The following is a 15,900-nucleotide window of genomic DNA, read 5'->3' on the forward strand; positions in this document are numbered from 1 at the left end:
CTTCCAATTAACAGGAAATATGACAGACAGGGGAACATGTTAGATGAACAAACACGAGGGGATGGAATCCAGACTGGAGAAATCTATAGAACGAATAACACAGTTTCTTCAACAAATAAAAAGAGAGAGATGCAGGGGAAACTTTAGCCTAAGACACTTAGAGACAAATCAACCCTACTGTGTGGACTTTATTTTAATCCTTATTCAAACAAACAAGTTCTTAAAAAAAAAAAAGGGCAGTTGTGAGACAGCTGGATATGTTAACACTGGGTATTTGATGACATTAAGAAATTTTTGATTTTTTAGACATGATGAAATTTTTTGATGTAGTAATAGAATTGCATATGTATGAAATTGGCTGGGATTCGCTACAGAATTACTGAGAGTGGCTGGGTAGGGAACTAGATGAAACAAGATCAGGTATAAACTGTTAAGTGATGGAATGGGTGATAAGTATGTAGATGTGGTGGAGGAGGCTGCAGGATACTATTCTGTGTCTTTTTTTGTATTTCTGTATATGTTTATTACGGAAAATTCCAAATAGTAAACACACACACACACACACACAGAGAGAGAGAGAGAGAAAGAATGGGAGTAGAGCAAGGCGGTGGTGGTGGGAGGGACACAGGTCTTGATGGGTATTGACAGTAGGCCTGCCCTGATAGGGCAGGTCAGATGGAAGGAAACAGCAATGCAAAAGAGGGAGGGACAACTGCTGGAGTCTGTCCCCGAGGGGGTGGGAGGGTACAAGGTCTACCTTAGGACCATGGCCACCATGCCAGGCAGGTGGTAGTAGGGGTGGACTCCTGTGCTGACTCAATGACGAACAGAAACAAGGTGCTCCTAAGGAGAGGAGAGACAGTGCGGGGGAGTGGGCTGAAAGGTCGCGGTGCTGGGACTGCTGGGCAGCCCCAGATGACCATGTGAGGTCAGCAGTCATAGGGAGGGCCAGACTACCACCCTGACTGTGCCTCTCAGAAGTCGGTTGAGTGGCAGAACCCAGCACAGGAGGGGCAGGAACTGAGGGAGCACATCAAGCAGTGACTCTGGTGATGGGCTGACGCCATGCTGAGAGGGAAGGGAGGGCACGGAGGGGATGGGTGCAGGGAAGATGTGGCGGCAGTTGCGGTAAAGCCCCATGGGCACTGAGAAGTGCTGGGGTCTGCTGCTAGAGAAAGCAGGCTGGAGAGGCAGGGGTGATATGTTAGTGATCTAGGACGGAATCTGGGCACACTGTAAATGGGGGTACATGCCTGGGAAACTTGTTTCAAACTCCTCTGAGATCAAAACAGCCCGTCGGACAGAGTTTAAAAATAAAAGACAGCAAAAACCAACCCTAGATAAGGACTCAGCAAACCCAGGGGAAGTCTTGCATCTGTTCTATGGAGGGTGAATCAGCAGTCATTTGGGAGTCCCCTCATCTTACTACACAGGAGCCTGGCCTGACCAGTCAGTGCTCTTCAAAGTGTGTTACTTCACTGAAGAACTCTAGAGAGTGGTGAATTTCAGCTTCCCAATACTAACCCCCAGTTTGACTTCTGCTCAAACTAGGCAACAGAGCACTAGACTGGGGTCACAAATCTTGCTGCTGGCACTAAAAATCCAAGGAGCAGGCCCCGAGCTCCTCTGAGCTTCCGTCTCTATCCAAGGTGGGCCCTGCTGGCCTTGCAGGCTTATGTAAGGATGGAATGATCTAGACACTCCTAAAGGTATTTTGCAGCTTAAAGGTAAGGTATGGTAACAACAACAACAACAAAAAAAAGGCAGAACTATCACTTGTGTTGTAATGAGAAGGCTGAAATTTTGGTTTTACAAATGAAAAGCTTGGCAGCATTAAAGATGACTCGGTCAAAGAGCTGAGTGTCTTAGCTTGGCAAAAAAACAGTATTTATAGACACTGCTTTCTTGTACTTTGCAGAGCATGGGTATCTCTACTCTGCACGACAGATGCCATCCCAGGGAAGGATTCCTTTGCCACCCACTTGCTAGGGACTCTCTGAAACATGACTTCATTTTGTCCTTACAAAACCTCACGAAGTAAGTATTATTTCCCCCATTTTACAGATGAGGAATCTCAGGTTTAGTGAAGCTACTACATCACCTGCCCAAGGCCACACAGCTACTAAGTGGTAGAGCTGGTGTTGGTTCCCAAGTCTCTCTGATTATGTTTATAAGGGGAGAAAGAATGGTACCTGGGGATTACGATAATGTAATGTCTACAAAATTATTATGTATTCTGGAAAAGTATGGTGCTTTGCTAATCACCAAATTTGGGTTTATAAATACCTTTCGTCATTTAATATGCATTTACTAGGTATCCACTACATGCCAGGTGCTGCTCTAGGCATTTGGGATCGATCAATGAACAAGGGAGATAAAAACCTTGGGCCCCTTGGAGGGGGTAGTGACACTTCAATTACATGTAAATGTAAAAATGATAGATCTTACCTTTCTGAGGTAGTTTAGGAAGAACTCTTGGGCCAAGGGCAGTCTTTGCAGAACTGGTGCTAATCAACAAATAAGAATCATTTAGGATCTAAAAGTGCTAGAATATCAATAGCAAAATATTATTCAAGGAAATCAAATCAAAGGTATTTATATAATCATCTAAAGAATGCTTTCAAAATTTCTTTTTCTCTTTTTTTTTTGAGACGGAGTCTCCCTCTGTTGCCCAGGCTGGAGTGTAGTGGCGTGATCTCAGCTCACTGCAACCTCGGCCTCCCGGGTTCAAGCAATTCCCTGCCTCAGCCTCCTGAGTAGCTGGGATTACAGGTGCCCGCTACCACGCCCAGCTAACTTTTGTATTTTTAGTAGAAACGGGGTTTCATCGTCTTGGCCAAGCTGGTCTTGTACTCCTGACCTCGTGGATCCACCCACCTCGGCCTTCCAAAGTGCTGGGATTACAGGCATGAGCCACTGTGCCCAGCCTCAAAATGTCTTTAACAAAAGATTAGTCTATTTTCCATGTTTCAGTTTGCCTGGCTGAGGAGGCACAGTAAAAGGATGAAAAAAAAGTCCCTCTTAATGATAAAGCCCAACTCCTCCACTTCAAAGCATTTATGAAGGCACCTGGCACACTCTTAAGTGGTGACCCCAATGTAGTGCACAGAAGTAACTCTTCCCACGTGATCCCACAAAGCAGCTCTGTGTTTCCAGACAAGGAAATGGAAGGGAATGGGGGTGTTGGCGGCTGGCAGAAGGTCTCGCATGGGTCAGAGGTAGAAGTGGAAATTCAGTCCTAGCTCCCCTGGCCTCCAGAGCCCTCACTTCCTCTACTATAGAAAAGAGCTTGGTTCTCGGGCCTCCAGGCTCTCCTAGGCCTTGCCCTCCTTTTGGAGGACAGGTAAATGAGGGTGACAAAGGCCCAAGTCTCTGGAATATAGGTCCACACCACATTGTCTGAATCATCAAACGTTAACCTCTGCAACTGAAACCCCAGTGCCGTCAGTGGTCTACATTAGGTGGAAGGCACTATTTTTCTTTAACAAGAGGTTTTGGCGATTCTCAGAGGACACCAGGAGGCCTGCATGCCTGAGAAGCAGCAGTAGCCAAGTGCCTGAGCCCCATCTGCCAAGAACCCCTTTATTATCTCATCTCTCCATTTCTGTGCCCTGATGTCCTAAGAGTTGGTTGCTGCTGCTTCTTTTATTTTTTGAGACAGAGTCTTGCTCTGTCACCAGGCTGGAGTGTAGTGGCACGATCTCGGCTCACTGCAACCTCTGCTTCCCAGGATCAAGCAATTCTTGTGCCTCAGTTAACTGCATTTAAAAGAAAAGAAAAAGCCAAACCAACTAACGAAACAAAAAGTAGTCAAAGAAAGAAGATGAAAGGTGTGTGCTCCTTTCTGTCCTGGCTCTTGGCCATCCTTGGTCTTCACTGCTGTTTCCTCAGCTCACTTGAAATCCTCCTGCCTCTGGGCAACGGGGGGATATTGCTGAGATAAAGCCACCACTAAACAAGAAACAGTAAACATGACAGGGCTTTGCTTCTGACATTTTTGGGGTGCATTTTTCTTGTGCTATGCCTTAGCATCTTCCTAGGCAAGCCCAGCTGCCCATAACTGGTGTGTGGGTGGTGACTGTTCCTGCCCACGCTACTGAGGCCAAAGCCTAGAGGCTCAGATGCTTCTTTTACACAAGCTCCTGTGCAATGTTGCGGAACCTGCGCTTGCTCCTATCAGAAATGAACACAGGACCCTTCTATTGGTGGCACTGTGTGCAGTGAGGAAGGGGACTGAAAACTTCACGAGTTGGCTGGACGCGGTGGCTCACACCTGTAATCCCAGCACTTTGGGAGGCAGAGGCAGGCGAATCATCTGAGGTCAGGAGTTCAAGACCAGCCTGGACAACATGGTGAAACTCTGTCTCTACTAAAAACACAAAAAGTTAGCCAGGCATCGTGGTGTGTGCCTGTAGTCCCAGCAAATGGGAGGCTGAGGCAGGAGAATCGCTGGAACCTGGGAGACTGAGGTTGCAGTGAGCCGAGATCGCACCACTGCACTCCAGCCTGGGTGAAAGAGACTCCATCTCAAAAGCAAACAAACAAACTTAATGAGTTGCCAAAGGCTCTAGTTCACAATCAGCTTGATTTTGTTTAAAAACTTTTTTTTTTTTTTGAGACGATATCTTGCTCTGTCACCTAGGCTGGAGTGTAGTGGCGTGATCTCAGTTCACTGCAACCTCCACTTCCCAGGTTCAAGTGATTCTCCTGCCTCAGCCTTCTGAGTAGCTGGGACTACAGGCGCACCCCACCATGCCCGGCCAATTTTTGTATTTTTCATACAGAGGGGGTTTCACCATGTTGGCCAGGCTGGTCTTGAACTCCTGACCTCAAGTGATCACCTGCCTTGGCCTCCCAAAGTGCTGGGATTATAGGTGAGAGCCACTGTGCCCGGCCAAAATTTTTTTTTTAGACAGGGTCTTGCTGTCGCCCTGGCTGGAGTGCAGAGGTGTGATCATGACTCACTGCAGCCTCAATTTCCTGGGCTCAGGTGGTCCTCTTGCCTCAGCCTCCCATATAGCTGAGACTACAGGCATGTACCACCATGCCCGGCTGATTTTTTTTATTTTTAGGAGACAAGGTCTTGCTATGTTGCCCAGGCTGGTCTCAAACTTCTGGGCTCAAGCAATCCTCCCACCTTGGCCTCCCAAAGTGCTGGGATTACAGGTGAGCCACTGTGTCCGGCCTTTAAAAACCTTTTATGAGTGCTTTTGGAGGGTCAGATATTCTCCTCACTCTGGAAAAAGAACACCAGAACTTTAGTTCTACAGGGTCCCCCAAATTAGGGTTGAAGGAAGGTGAGTGAGGAATGAAAGGCAGGGCACAAGGGCAAGGAAGGGGTGTGGAATGTGGAGTCGGGAGAACAAGCAGGCTGGAGAGCTGGCTCTGACATCTGCATCTACCACCTAACCATTCTGGGCCTCGCTCTCCTCACCTGCAAAAAAACTGAGGATAATAGTAATTGGGCCTATCTCACAGGGTTATAAAGAGTACATAAGATAGTGGTATTAAAAAAAGGCTGGATATGGTGGCTCACATTTGTAATCCTAGCACTTTGGGAGGCTAAAGCAGGAGGATTGCTTGAGCCCAGAAGTTCAAGACCAGCTTGGGCAACATGCTGAGGCCACGTCTCTACAAAAAAATAAAAAAATCAGCTGAGTATGGTGATGCATGCCTCTGGTTCCACCTACTCGGGAGGCTGAGGCAGGACCATCTCTTGAGCCCAGGAGGTTGAGGTTACAGTGAGCTGTGCTCATACCACTGCACTCCAGTCCGGGTGACAGAGCAAGGCCCTATCTCAAAAAAAGAGCGATTTTGTTTTTTCATCTTTCAGAAACTCTAGAAAAGAGCTGACTCTTTTTCCCTGAAGTTTGGGTCTGGAAGTGGCTCTCTATCCTTTTCTTGGATGGCACCTCCAGAGAAAACACTTTAGGGTAAGGCTGGATAAAAATTGCCCGTAAGAGATCTCCTCAAGTATACAATTTCAGTGAAAAAAGGGAAGAAAAGAACACTGCTGTCAGCCTAGCCTAAAAAAAAAATTAGAAACAGAACTTGAAAGAGTGATATTTTTATGTTTGAAAATCTCTGGGCAATCAGATTTCCCTAAGGATTATCTTTTCATTTCCAAATCTGCAAAAGGAGTCAAGTGGGAAAGTAACAAAGTTATTTGATTAAAATATCAAAAATAAAAACTCATTCTGACAGGAATTTTGTTCAAGACCATTGCACAACCCCGTGACCATCGGGAAGTGAGGTTAGCTCCTGTCTGTGAACTGGGTAGACAGCGGTGCTGCTCAGAGAACGGTCTGCAGACCTGTGCCCAGTCCAGCCACAAGATGCACACGCAAACCAAGAGTGAACGTCTGATTTCTCGTCGTGGCCAGCCCCACTTGGCTGACCACAGCTTTGAGCAGCGCTGGGAAATTCACGAAAACTCATTTCTAGAATTCTGTCCATTGCATCAATGATCCAACATGAAGCGCTGAGATGGCTTACCTTGACTGCTGGGATAGTCCCTCAAACTTGTTTGTGGTCTTACTTGAAGAGGATGGACCCCCATCGTTACCTACAAGGAAAACCGAATGTGAAAAGGTACGTCTTTAGATGGGGAAATGCAATGAGAATATACGGGTTTGGCCTATAGACAGGCACTGCTCAAGTTCCAGAATGGCATTTAAAAGACCCAAGCCAAAACAGTATGCATTTCTGGCATAAGACCAAAACAAAATTGAGCACTCTTTTGGGCTTTGCGGTTTTTATTTCCGGTAAAGGAGTGGATCAAAGAGGTGAGCAGCTGCTCTGTGGCAAGGCCTCAAAGAGCACAGAAACTTGGTGATGTTTCCACTGGCTCAGGATCTTGTCCTTAGTTTGAGGGTAGAGAAAGAAGAATAAATTTCAAGTTCACCAAGAGGTCCCCATGTTAGGAAACTACCCCCTAGTATCCAAACTCAGCAGAAATACACAACTCACAAGTGGAGTGTGCGTGTGAACACCATTAGCAGGGTGGTGGATAAGTGGTCATCTGTTGGGCCAGGCCCTCAGGCACTTACTGACTCATCATTCATTCTCTTTTTTTTTTTTTTGAGATAGGGTCTCACTCTGTCACCCAGGCTGGAGTGCAGTGGTGCAATCATGGCTCACTGTAGCCTTGAACTCCTGAGTTTAAATGTTCCTCCTGTCCAGCATCCCAAGTAGCTGGGACTACAGGGGCATTCATTCAAATATTAACTTTTTTTTCTGAGATGGAGTCTCACTCTGCTGCCTAGACTGGAGTGTAGTGGTGCAATCTCAGCTCACTGCAGCGTTGGCCTCCCAGGTTCAAGCGATTCTCCCTCCTCAGCCTCTTCAGTAGCTCAGACTACAGGCACACACCACCACGCCCGCCCAGCTAATTTTTGTATTTTTAGTAGAAACGGGGTTTCACCATGTTAGCCAGGCTGGTCTAAAACTCCTGGCCTCAGGTGATCCACCTGCCTTGGCCTCCCAAAGTGCTGGGATTACAGGCATAAGCCACCATACCCGGCCAAGTATTAACATTTATTAAGCATCTACTATGTGCAAGGCATAAATGTGAAGCAGAAAGCACAAAAACAAGTAAAATGTCACTGCTCTCACAGAGCTTATGCTCTGGCCTGTGACGTAGACATAGGAAATATACTAATAACGTGTAATGAGATGAACATCAGTTGCTGTCAATTGAGGAGAAAATAGTTTCTAAACTCTGACTGCTGGCAGGAGTGGGGGAGAGGGAGTAGGGAATGCTGTCTGGGGAAGACACAGCACCTGGACAGGTGAAGAACTTTCTAGTGGGTGAGCAGCAAAACCAGAGGCACACAGGTGGAAGTAAGTGTGCTATGTCCAGGAGAGGGTCACAAGACAATAAATGAGGGCTCTTCTATGATCCATTTTGTGATGGGCAGAGTGCAGAGCAGTTGTGGAGCCCCAAGCTGTGGGCACCCAGGAGGATTCCCCAGGACCCTACATAGGCACCCTGTCTCTGGGGCTCTAGTTCATTTCTTTGTCCTTTCTTCCTATGACTGCTCTGGAAAGTCTTGCTCTCTTCCTTCAGCAGCCTCCTCTCCTCCTCTGCCTAGAAGACTATAATACTGCCTAGGTGGCACTGCGAATGGGTTGGCTAAGGAGGCTGAGCAACAGGAGGGCAGATGAAGAGGGCAGGGCTGAAAAAAAACTAACTGATCCTCACTACACTGCACATCTGCTCAACAGCACCACCGATTGCCCACATGCTTGTATATTCATCCAGCCTTCCTTCCTCACAGGATGAGACTGGCATCATAAGATAAGGAAATGAGACTAAATGAATAAATGGCTGCAGGTCCCATGGGGAAATGGTGTACCTGGAAGTCCTGACCACAAATCAATGTGCTCTTCATTACCCATCAAGATGCCCTGATAGTAACATTATTAACAGCAACGATCGTTTACTGAGCACTTACTGTGAGCAAGGTACTGTGCTACATACTCATAGTAATTATGCTTATGAGATAAATAGTATAATCACCCGTCATTTTATATATGAAGAAGCACACAGAGAAGTAAAGTCAATTGCCCAAGGTCAGGTCACTGGTAAGGGTCAAAGCTGGGATGGAAAGTCAGCAGCCCTCTTCCAGGGTCTGTACTGTGAATCACCACACTCTAGCACCTATCACCTCCTGGTCTGACTGCACCTACTGAAGAGGGAGAGGCTGGCAGGGTGCTCACCTCCTGGATGGAATGTTCTGTAATTCTATGATATTGATACAAGAAGAAATGAGATAAACTGGCATTACTAGAAGAACCAAAGGCTTTCAAATTTAGTTTAATTTTAATTAAACTAACCATCAGTGTATGTCCATGAGCCCATATAACTTAATATTTGGCCGGGCGCGGTGGCTCACGCTTGTAATCCCAGCACTTTGGGAGGCCGAGGTGGGCGGATCACAAGGCCAGGAGATCGAGACCACGGTGAAACCCCGTCTCTACTAAAAATACAAAAAATTAGCCGGGCATGGTGGCGGGCGCCTGTAATCCCAGCTACTCGGAGAGGCTGAGGCAGGAGAATGGCGTGAACCCGGGAGGCGGAGCTTGCAGTGAGCCAAGATCGCGCCACTGCACTCCAGCCTGGGCGACAGAGCGAGACTCTGTCTCAAAAAAAACAAAACAAAACAAAACAAAAAAAAATATTTAAGGACTTCTTTGGTAACTCATAAAATCCTCAGAGCTGTGATGTTCTTTAAGGTAGGCATTTTTTTTCTTCTTTATTTTTTATTTATTTATTTTTTCAAGATGGGGTCTCACTAAGTTGCCCAGGCTGGTCTTGGACTCCTGAGACCAACTGATCCTCCCACCTTGGCCTCCCAAAGTGTTAGGATTACAGGTGTGAGCCACCACACGTGGCCTTTTTTTTTTAAGAGACAAGGTCTTGCTCTGTTGCCCAGGTGGGAGTGCAGTGGCATAATCATAGCTCACTGCAGCCTTAAACTCCTGGGCTCAAATGATCCTCCCGCCTCAGCCTCCCAAGTAGCTAGGACTACGGGCATGCTCCACCATGCCTGGTTAATTTTAATTTTTATTTTTTTTGTAGAGACAAGGTCTCACTACTAATTTTTTTTTTTTTTTTGGTAGAGACAAGGTCTCACTACATTTCCCAGGCTGGTCTCAAATACTTGGCCTCAAGTGATCCTCCTGTCTTGGCCTCCCAAAGTGCTGGGATTACAGGTGTGAGCCACTGCACCTGGCCTGGTAGGCATTTCTTTCTAGCACTGTGCTCAATGCTGAGTCTTCAGGGCTAGATATCAAATCTTATACTTTCCCACTTAAATGAGTTATAACAATCAAAATGTCAAGGAAAATTTTATGTTTGGAGAATGAACTGTTGCATCCACTAATTCCCTTTCCAGGTAGAAAACATTCCAAAGAAGTGATTATTAATGCAGGTTGCATGAGCTATACATGAGTAAATTTGAGACCAACAGGGCTGCAAAGGCCCTCTGGCTCTGCTGTGGTCATTCATTCTGCTGTCGCACAGACGAGTCATCATGTCAGGGGCTGCTGCCTGATACCCACAGGCCCAAATGTCTAAAGTTCTCATTTAACCTTACTCTTTGGCTTCTCAAAATGAGTCTCCTTTTTCCAAAGATGGTGTGTTTTTATGTCTCTGTAACTTTGCCCCTTACGTTCCTTTCCCCTGCAAGGAAGGCCTGTCTCCTTCCAGTTTTGGTGAATTCCTACACAACCTTCAAAGAACACCTTTAGAGTCACTTTCTGAGAATTCTTCCACAGCTGACTTGATCACCCCTTGTAACCAGCTTCTTACCAGAAGTGGTTAATTAGGGGTGCAGATTTTGGACCTAGACAAGTGTGGCTTTGAATTCTAGCTGTACTGCTGACCAGTGGGTATGAGTTTGGGTGACTTCTTATTCTGCTAAACCTCAATTCTGTCATATATAAACTAGGAACAACCATGGTACCTACTACCCTAGATGGGCATGAGTATTAAAGGAAATAAACTATGAAGTACAGGACACAGTGCTAGACCACAGGAAGCCTGACACAAGGGTAATATTATTCACAGCTTTTCAATGGCATGAAACAGAAATGATGCTAATTTACTCAGTAAGTGGTCACTTCAAAGAATGGACCCCACCTTCTATGTCTTTGTAACACCATTATTTTTATTTTTTCTGAGATGGAGTTTTGCTCTTGTTGCCCAGGCTGGAGTACAATGGCATGATCTCGGCTCACTGCAACCTCTGCTTCCTGGATTCACTGATTCTCCTGCCTCAGCCTCCCAAGTAGCTAGGATTACAGGCATGCGCCACCACGTCTGGCTAATTTTTGTATTTTTAGTGGAGACGGGGTTTCGCCATGTTGGTCAGGCTGGTCTTGAACTCCTGACCTCGAGTGATCCACCTGCCTCGGTCTCTCAAAGTGCTGGGATTACAGGCGTGAGCCACTGCGCCTGGCCGATAACACCACTTTTTAACAAAATGTCTGGCACAGAGCAGTCAATAGTCCCTGCTAGCGAAAGACAGGACTGACTGTGCTGGCTCATCAACTTCTCTGCCCACAGCGGGCCTTCTTACACCTGGCTGGGTAGTCGTCTATGGTCTGGTTGACAAGAATCCTGTCACTCTCGTAGCTATGCAAAGGCTACCTGCTGTGCTTGAGAAGTGTGGCTAGAAAAAATTCTGAAAATAAAATAGTACTGAAAAGAGAACAATGAGGAGCAAAAATATGGAAGCAACTCAATCCCTTTTTCTCTCTCTGTGCAATTTGGAAAAAGATCTTAGTGTATCATACAGATGTGTGTAAGAGAGAGTTGCAGATACATCCTGGGCAGGCAATGGAAGGAAGTGCGGCCAAGACTCCTGGTTACCTACCATAGCTTCGAAGCTACAGGAGAAGAGTTTGTGGAAAGAGACGGGGCATTGGCTCAGCAGCGAATGGCCTGGTTGCTACAGGAGTATTCTGGAATAGTGAATTACTATACAGGCCTTGGAGTTGGAAATGGGTTCAAATCTCACTTCTGCAGTTCCTGGATTTGAGATCTTAAGCAAGTCATTTGACTTCTCTGTGCCTAATTTCCTCATCAGTAACTGGGACAATGACAGTCCCACTTCCAATAAGTAGATATGTAATAAAACAAACAAACAACAAGAAAAACCAAAAAAGCAAAGGAAAAGAAAAGAAAAGAAGTAAATACCCATGTCTCAGACATTTCATCTATTGAGCTTTTTTACCTAGAAGTCCCAGGCCTGAAATATAAGCAGTAAACCAATTTTTGGTATAGTTTTTCATCCATTATTTGCTCTATATTAAATAAAAGTACAATTCTAACTCCCACTGACCAAAGATGAGGAATGTAAGTGATTCCCAGAGGTCACTTTGTCAGGGATTGGTAGAACCTGGATCAGAACCTGGGCTTCTGGAATGTTCTTTCACTGCATGTTATGGTTTCCCATGTGCACTGCAGATACTTCTCTAAATGCCAAAGGATGGAGGGGCGGGGGAGGGGGGAAATTGGTCTCAGGTATTAATTCGAGTCTCAAGTGTGCGAATAGCATTGGTCTTAAGGCTACCATGAACCTAACAATTAGTTGTATTTCTTTCTTTGCTCTTGCCTGTAAGACTCTTAGGGTCAAATCCGTGGCCCACTTCCAGACACTGTATGTGACTTTTTGTTACTCATTTTGTGGAGAAATCACACTCCTGGAATTCATCTTACTTTGCTACCTTTATTCTCCCTTTGTCCTCATTTCTTATTATTTAAATTGTGTTAAAATATGTTATTCTGTTATAAAGTAGGTTATAAAAAAAAGAGGAGGACTGGGTGAGGAGGCTCACGCCTGTAATCCCAGCACTTTGGGAGGCCAAGGCAGGAGGATCACTTGAGCCCAGGAGTTCGAGACCAGTCTGGGCAACATAGTAAGACCTTGTCTCTGCAAAAATTAAAAAAGTAGCTGGGTGTGGTGTGATGCACCTAGAGTCCCAAGTTATGTGGGAGGCTAAGATGGGAGGATCACTTAGGCCCAGGAGGTTGAGGCTACAATGAGCCGTGATTGTGCCACTGTACTCCAGCCTAAGCGACAGAACAAGATGTTGTCTTTAAAAAAAAAAAAAAAAAAAAAAAGAAGAAAGAGGTTCAATGAAATGCAACTTCAAAAATCATAAATACCCTACAAAACCCAAATCTGTCCACAGGACTATTTGTTTTGCTATCAAAAGCCTGCCTTAGAAGTCTCCTGAGACAGATGGCTGGATTCATCAAGAAGCAGGACTTCAGTAATGTAATGCCGGGGCTATTTTGGGCACTGTGGATGTTGTGGTTCTGGCAGGGAAAAAGCCTGGGGTGGCCCTCCCAGCCTGAGCAGCATGGGAGCTGCATAGCAGGGTGCCATGCTGCAGATGGATAAGGAGGCACAGCCAGCAGAGCTTGTGCTGCTTGCCAGGAGAACCATGCTAAGTTGATTGCCTTCTCCACACTTCAGCTTCATGGGCACACAAACCACTGCTGTGAGGAGAAATGGCCAGTGGGCCTGCATTTTGCGAGCACAGAGTGGTGTGTGGAAAGGGTGAGAAGGGCCGGCTCTCAGCCACACAGGCTGCAGGTGAATCCTGGCCCCCACGTACTAGCTGTGAGAAACAGTATAAATCACTTAAACTTTCTGTGCCCCGAAGTTGAGATAATAGCATTTTCTGTGTAACTATGGTTGAGAATGAGGTACGTTAACACATGCAAAGTGCTCAACAGAATGCCCAGCACTCTGTGAGGCACTTACAAGTGATGGCCTTATAAAATATTACGTATGTAGTTTTTTATCCAGAGATTCTAAAATAATGAATTGTCATTTTCTTTTGTCTTACAAACCATAAACCTGTATTAAGAATGTATGGGCTGGGTGTGGTGGCTCATGCCAGTAGTCTCCAGCACTTTGGGAGGCCAAGGCAGGTGGATCACATAACTCAGGAGTTTGAGACCAGCCTGGGCAACATGGTGAAACCCCGTCTCCAAAAAAAATACAAAAATTAGCTGGGCGTGGTGGTGCACACCTGTAGTCCCAGCTACTCAGGAGACTGAGGTGGGAAGATAGTTTAAGCCTGTAAGGTGGAAGCTGCAGTGAGCTATGATCACGCCACTGCACTCCAGCCTGGTGACAGAATAAGACCCTGTCTCAAAAACAAAGAAAAAGGAGTTTATGAAGGCATGAAATGGAATTTGAGAGCGGGAGATAGACTCTTTGTAATGAAGGAAGTGCGGTCGTCTGTGAAGTAGATGCATTAAAGGTTACAATCTCTGGCCCTTGTTCTCACAAAACACTCAACATCAGCTGCCTTGCTTATTTCCTCCTGCCTATTCCACTCATCTTCCAAGGTCAAATGCAAGATCTACTTCCTTCTTTTTTTTTGAGACAGAGTCTGGCTCTGTCCCCCAGGCTGGAGTGCAGTGGCACCATCTCGGCCCACTGCAAGCTCCGCCTCCTGGGTTCACACCATTCTCCTGCCTCAGCCTCCCGAGTAGCTGGGACTACAGGCGCCCGCCACCATGCCCTGCTAATTTTTTTGTATTTTTAGTAGAGACAGGGTTTCACTATGTTGGCCAGGATGGTCTCGAACTCCTGACCTCGTGATCCGCCCACCTCGGCCTCCCAAAGTGCTAGGATTACAGGCTTGAGCCACCGCGTCCGGCCCTACTTCCTTCTTAAACCACCTTCTACCTCCTTCTTAAAGGTCAGCATGGGGGACTGGGCAGGGCTAATCATCAGCATAGAAAGTGTGAGCATCAGCAGAGCCAAGACCTGTCAGCCATGGCTACTCTGCAAAGGAGCTGAATGTCAGAGGTGCCCCTGAGAAGAGAAACACAAATGTTGGGGAACCAAAGAAGAGTATAGGCTTCAGACTTGAGAGGTGGGCCAAGTTCGGTGGCTCATGACTATAATCCCAGCACTTTGAGAGGCTGAGATAGGTGGATCACTTGAGGTCAGGAGTTCAAGACTAGCCTGGCCAACACGGTGAAACCCCGTCTCTACTAAAAATACAAAAATCAGCTGGACATGGTGGCGGGTGCCTGTAATCCCAGCTATTCAGGAGAACGAGGCAGAATTGCTTGAACCCATGAGGTGGAAGTTGCAGTGAGCTGGGACTGCACCACTGCATTCCAGCCTGGGCAACAGAGTGTCTGTTTTGAAAAAAAAAAGAGAACTTGACAGGTGGAAACCTCCACCTGGCTGAGGAAAGAGGCTGCTGTGCTGCAGGCAGGGGTCATGGGAGTGATGCCAGTGCTGCTGTACGGATGGCTAGTGAGACTAGTGGGTACAACAGTGGCGGTGTGAATAGGTGGCCTAAAACAGATCGGGACAGGAGGCCTCGAGTCTTGCCTACTTTACAAGTTTGATTTCATATTTAATGTTAGGCAAGTGATCAGCGTGAACCCATTGATCTAAAAAATGGAGAGCTGCTGACAATATCCATAACCCCCAAATCTCCCCTGTGAATCTGGAGGAGGAAATCCTGGGCACAGTGGGGAGAGAAGTACATCTGGCAGGTACATGATAGCTCACATCTTCTCTGAAGACTAGAAAAACAATGGCCAAGATAGGGGTTTGAGACTTTTGAGGTTGTTGGGATGGGTGAATATATTTTGCATGTGGGTTGGATGTGACTCTTTGGGGGTCAGAGGACAAGCTGTGGTAGGCTGAAAAATGGCCACCCAAAGTTATCGAGTCCTGATCCCTGGAATTTGTAAATGTGACCTGACTAGAAAAAGGAGTCTTTGTAAATACAATTAAGTTAAGGATCTTGAGACAAGGAGATTATCTTTATTTTTTTTGAGACACAGTTTCGCTCTTGTTGCACAGGCTGGGGTGCAATGGTGCAATCTCGGCTCACCACAACCTCCGCCTCCCGAATTCAAGAGATTCTCCTGTCTTAGCCTCCCGAGTAGTTGGGATTACAGGCATGCGCCACCATGCCCAGCTAATTTTGTATTTTTAGTAGAGATGAGGTTTCTCCATGTTGGTCAGGCTGGTCTTGAACTCCAGACCTCAAGTGATCCACCCGCCTCGGCCTCCCGAGACAAGATTATCACAGAAAATTCAGGTAGGTCCTAAATACAATCACACGTACATTTATGAGAGAGAGGCAAAGGCAGTTCTGAGAACACAGAGAGGCGGCGACAGTGGGGAGATGACCATGAAGGCAGAGGCTGCACCACTCCACGGATCACCTGGAGTCACCAGAAGCTGAGAGAGGCAAGAAACAGATTCTTCCCACAGGGCCTCTGGAGGGAGCAAAACCCTGCTGGATTTTGGACCTCTAGCTTCTAATACTGAGAGAATAAATTTGTTATTTTACAACATCCAGCTTGTGGTATGCGTTACAGGAGCCTCAGGAAACTCATGC

At 46.4% G+C, this 15,900-nt stretch overlaps 1 protein-coding gene across 9 annotated transcripts in view; it reads right to left on the reverse strand.

Annotated features, from left to right (window-relative positions):
* ASAP1 (ArfGAP with SH3 domain, ankyrin repeat and PH domain 1) overlaps window positions 1-15,900 on the reverse strand; it is a 395,575-nt gene that overhangs the window by 20,940 nt on the left and 358,735 nt on the right. For all 9 annotated transcript variants that reach the window (XM_055287244.2, XM_055287246.2, XM_055287247.2 and 6 more), the window contains 2 exons: window positions 6,496-6,565; window positions 2,449-2,507 (listed from right to left, as the gene is read on the reverse strand). In XM_055287244.2, coding sequence (XP_055143219.1) covers window positions 2,449-2,507; window positions 6,496-6,565 — 129 coding nt within the window. The remainder of the gene's footprint in view (window positions 1-2,448; window positions 2,508-6,495; window positions 6,566-15,900) is intronic.

The sequence above is a fragment of the Symphalangus syndactylus genome, chromosome 7 (genome assembly GCF_028878055.3).
Source record: "Symphalangus syndactylus isolate Jambi chromosome 7, NHGRI_mSymSyn1-v2.1_pri, whole genome shotgun sequence".
NCBI classification, from domain to species: domain Eukaryota; kingdom Metazoa; phylum Chordata; class Mammalia; order Primates; family Hylobatidae; genus Symphalangus; species Symphalangus syndactylus.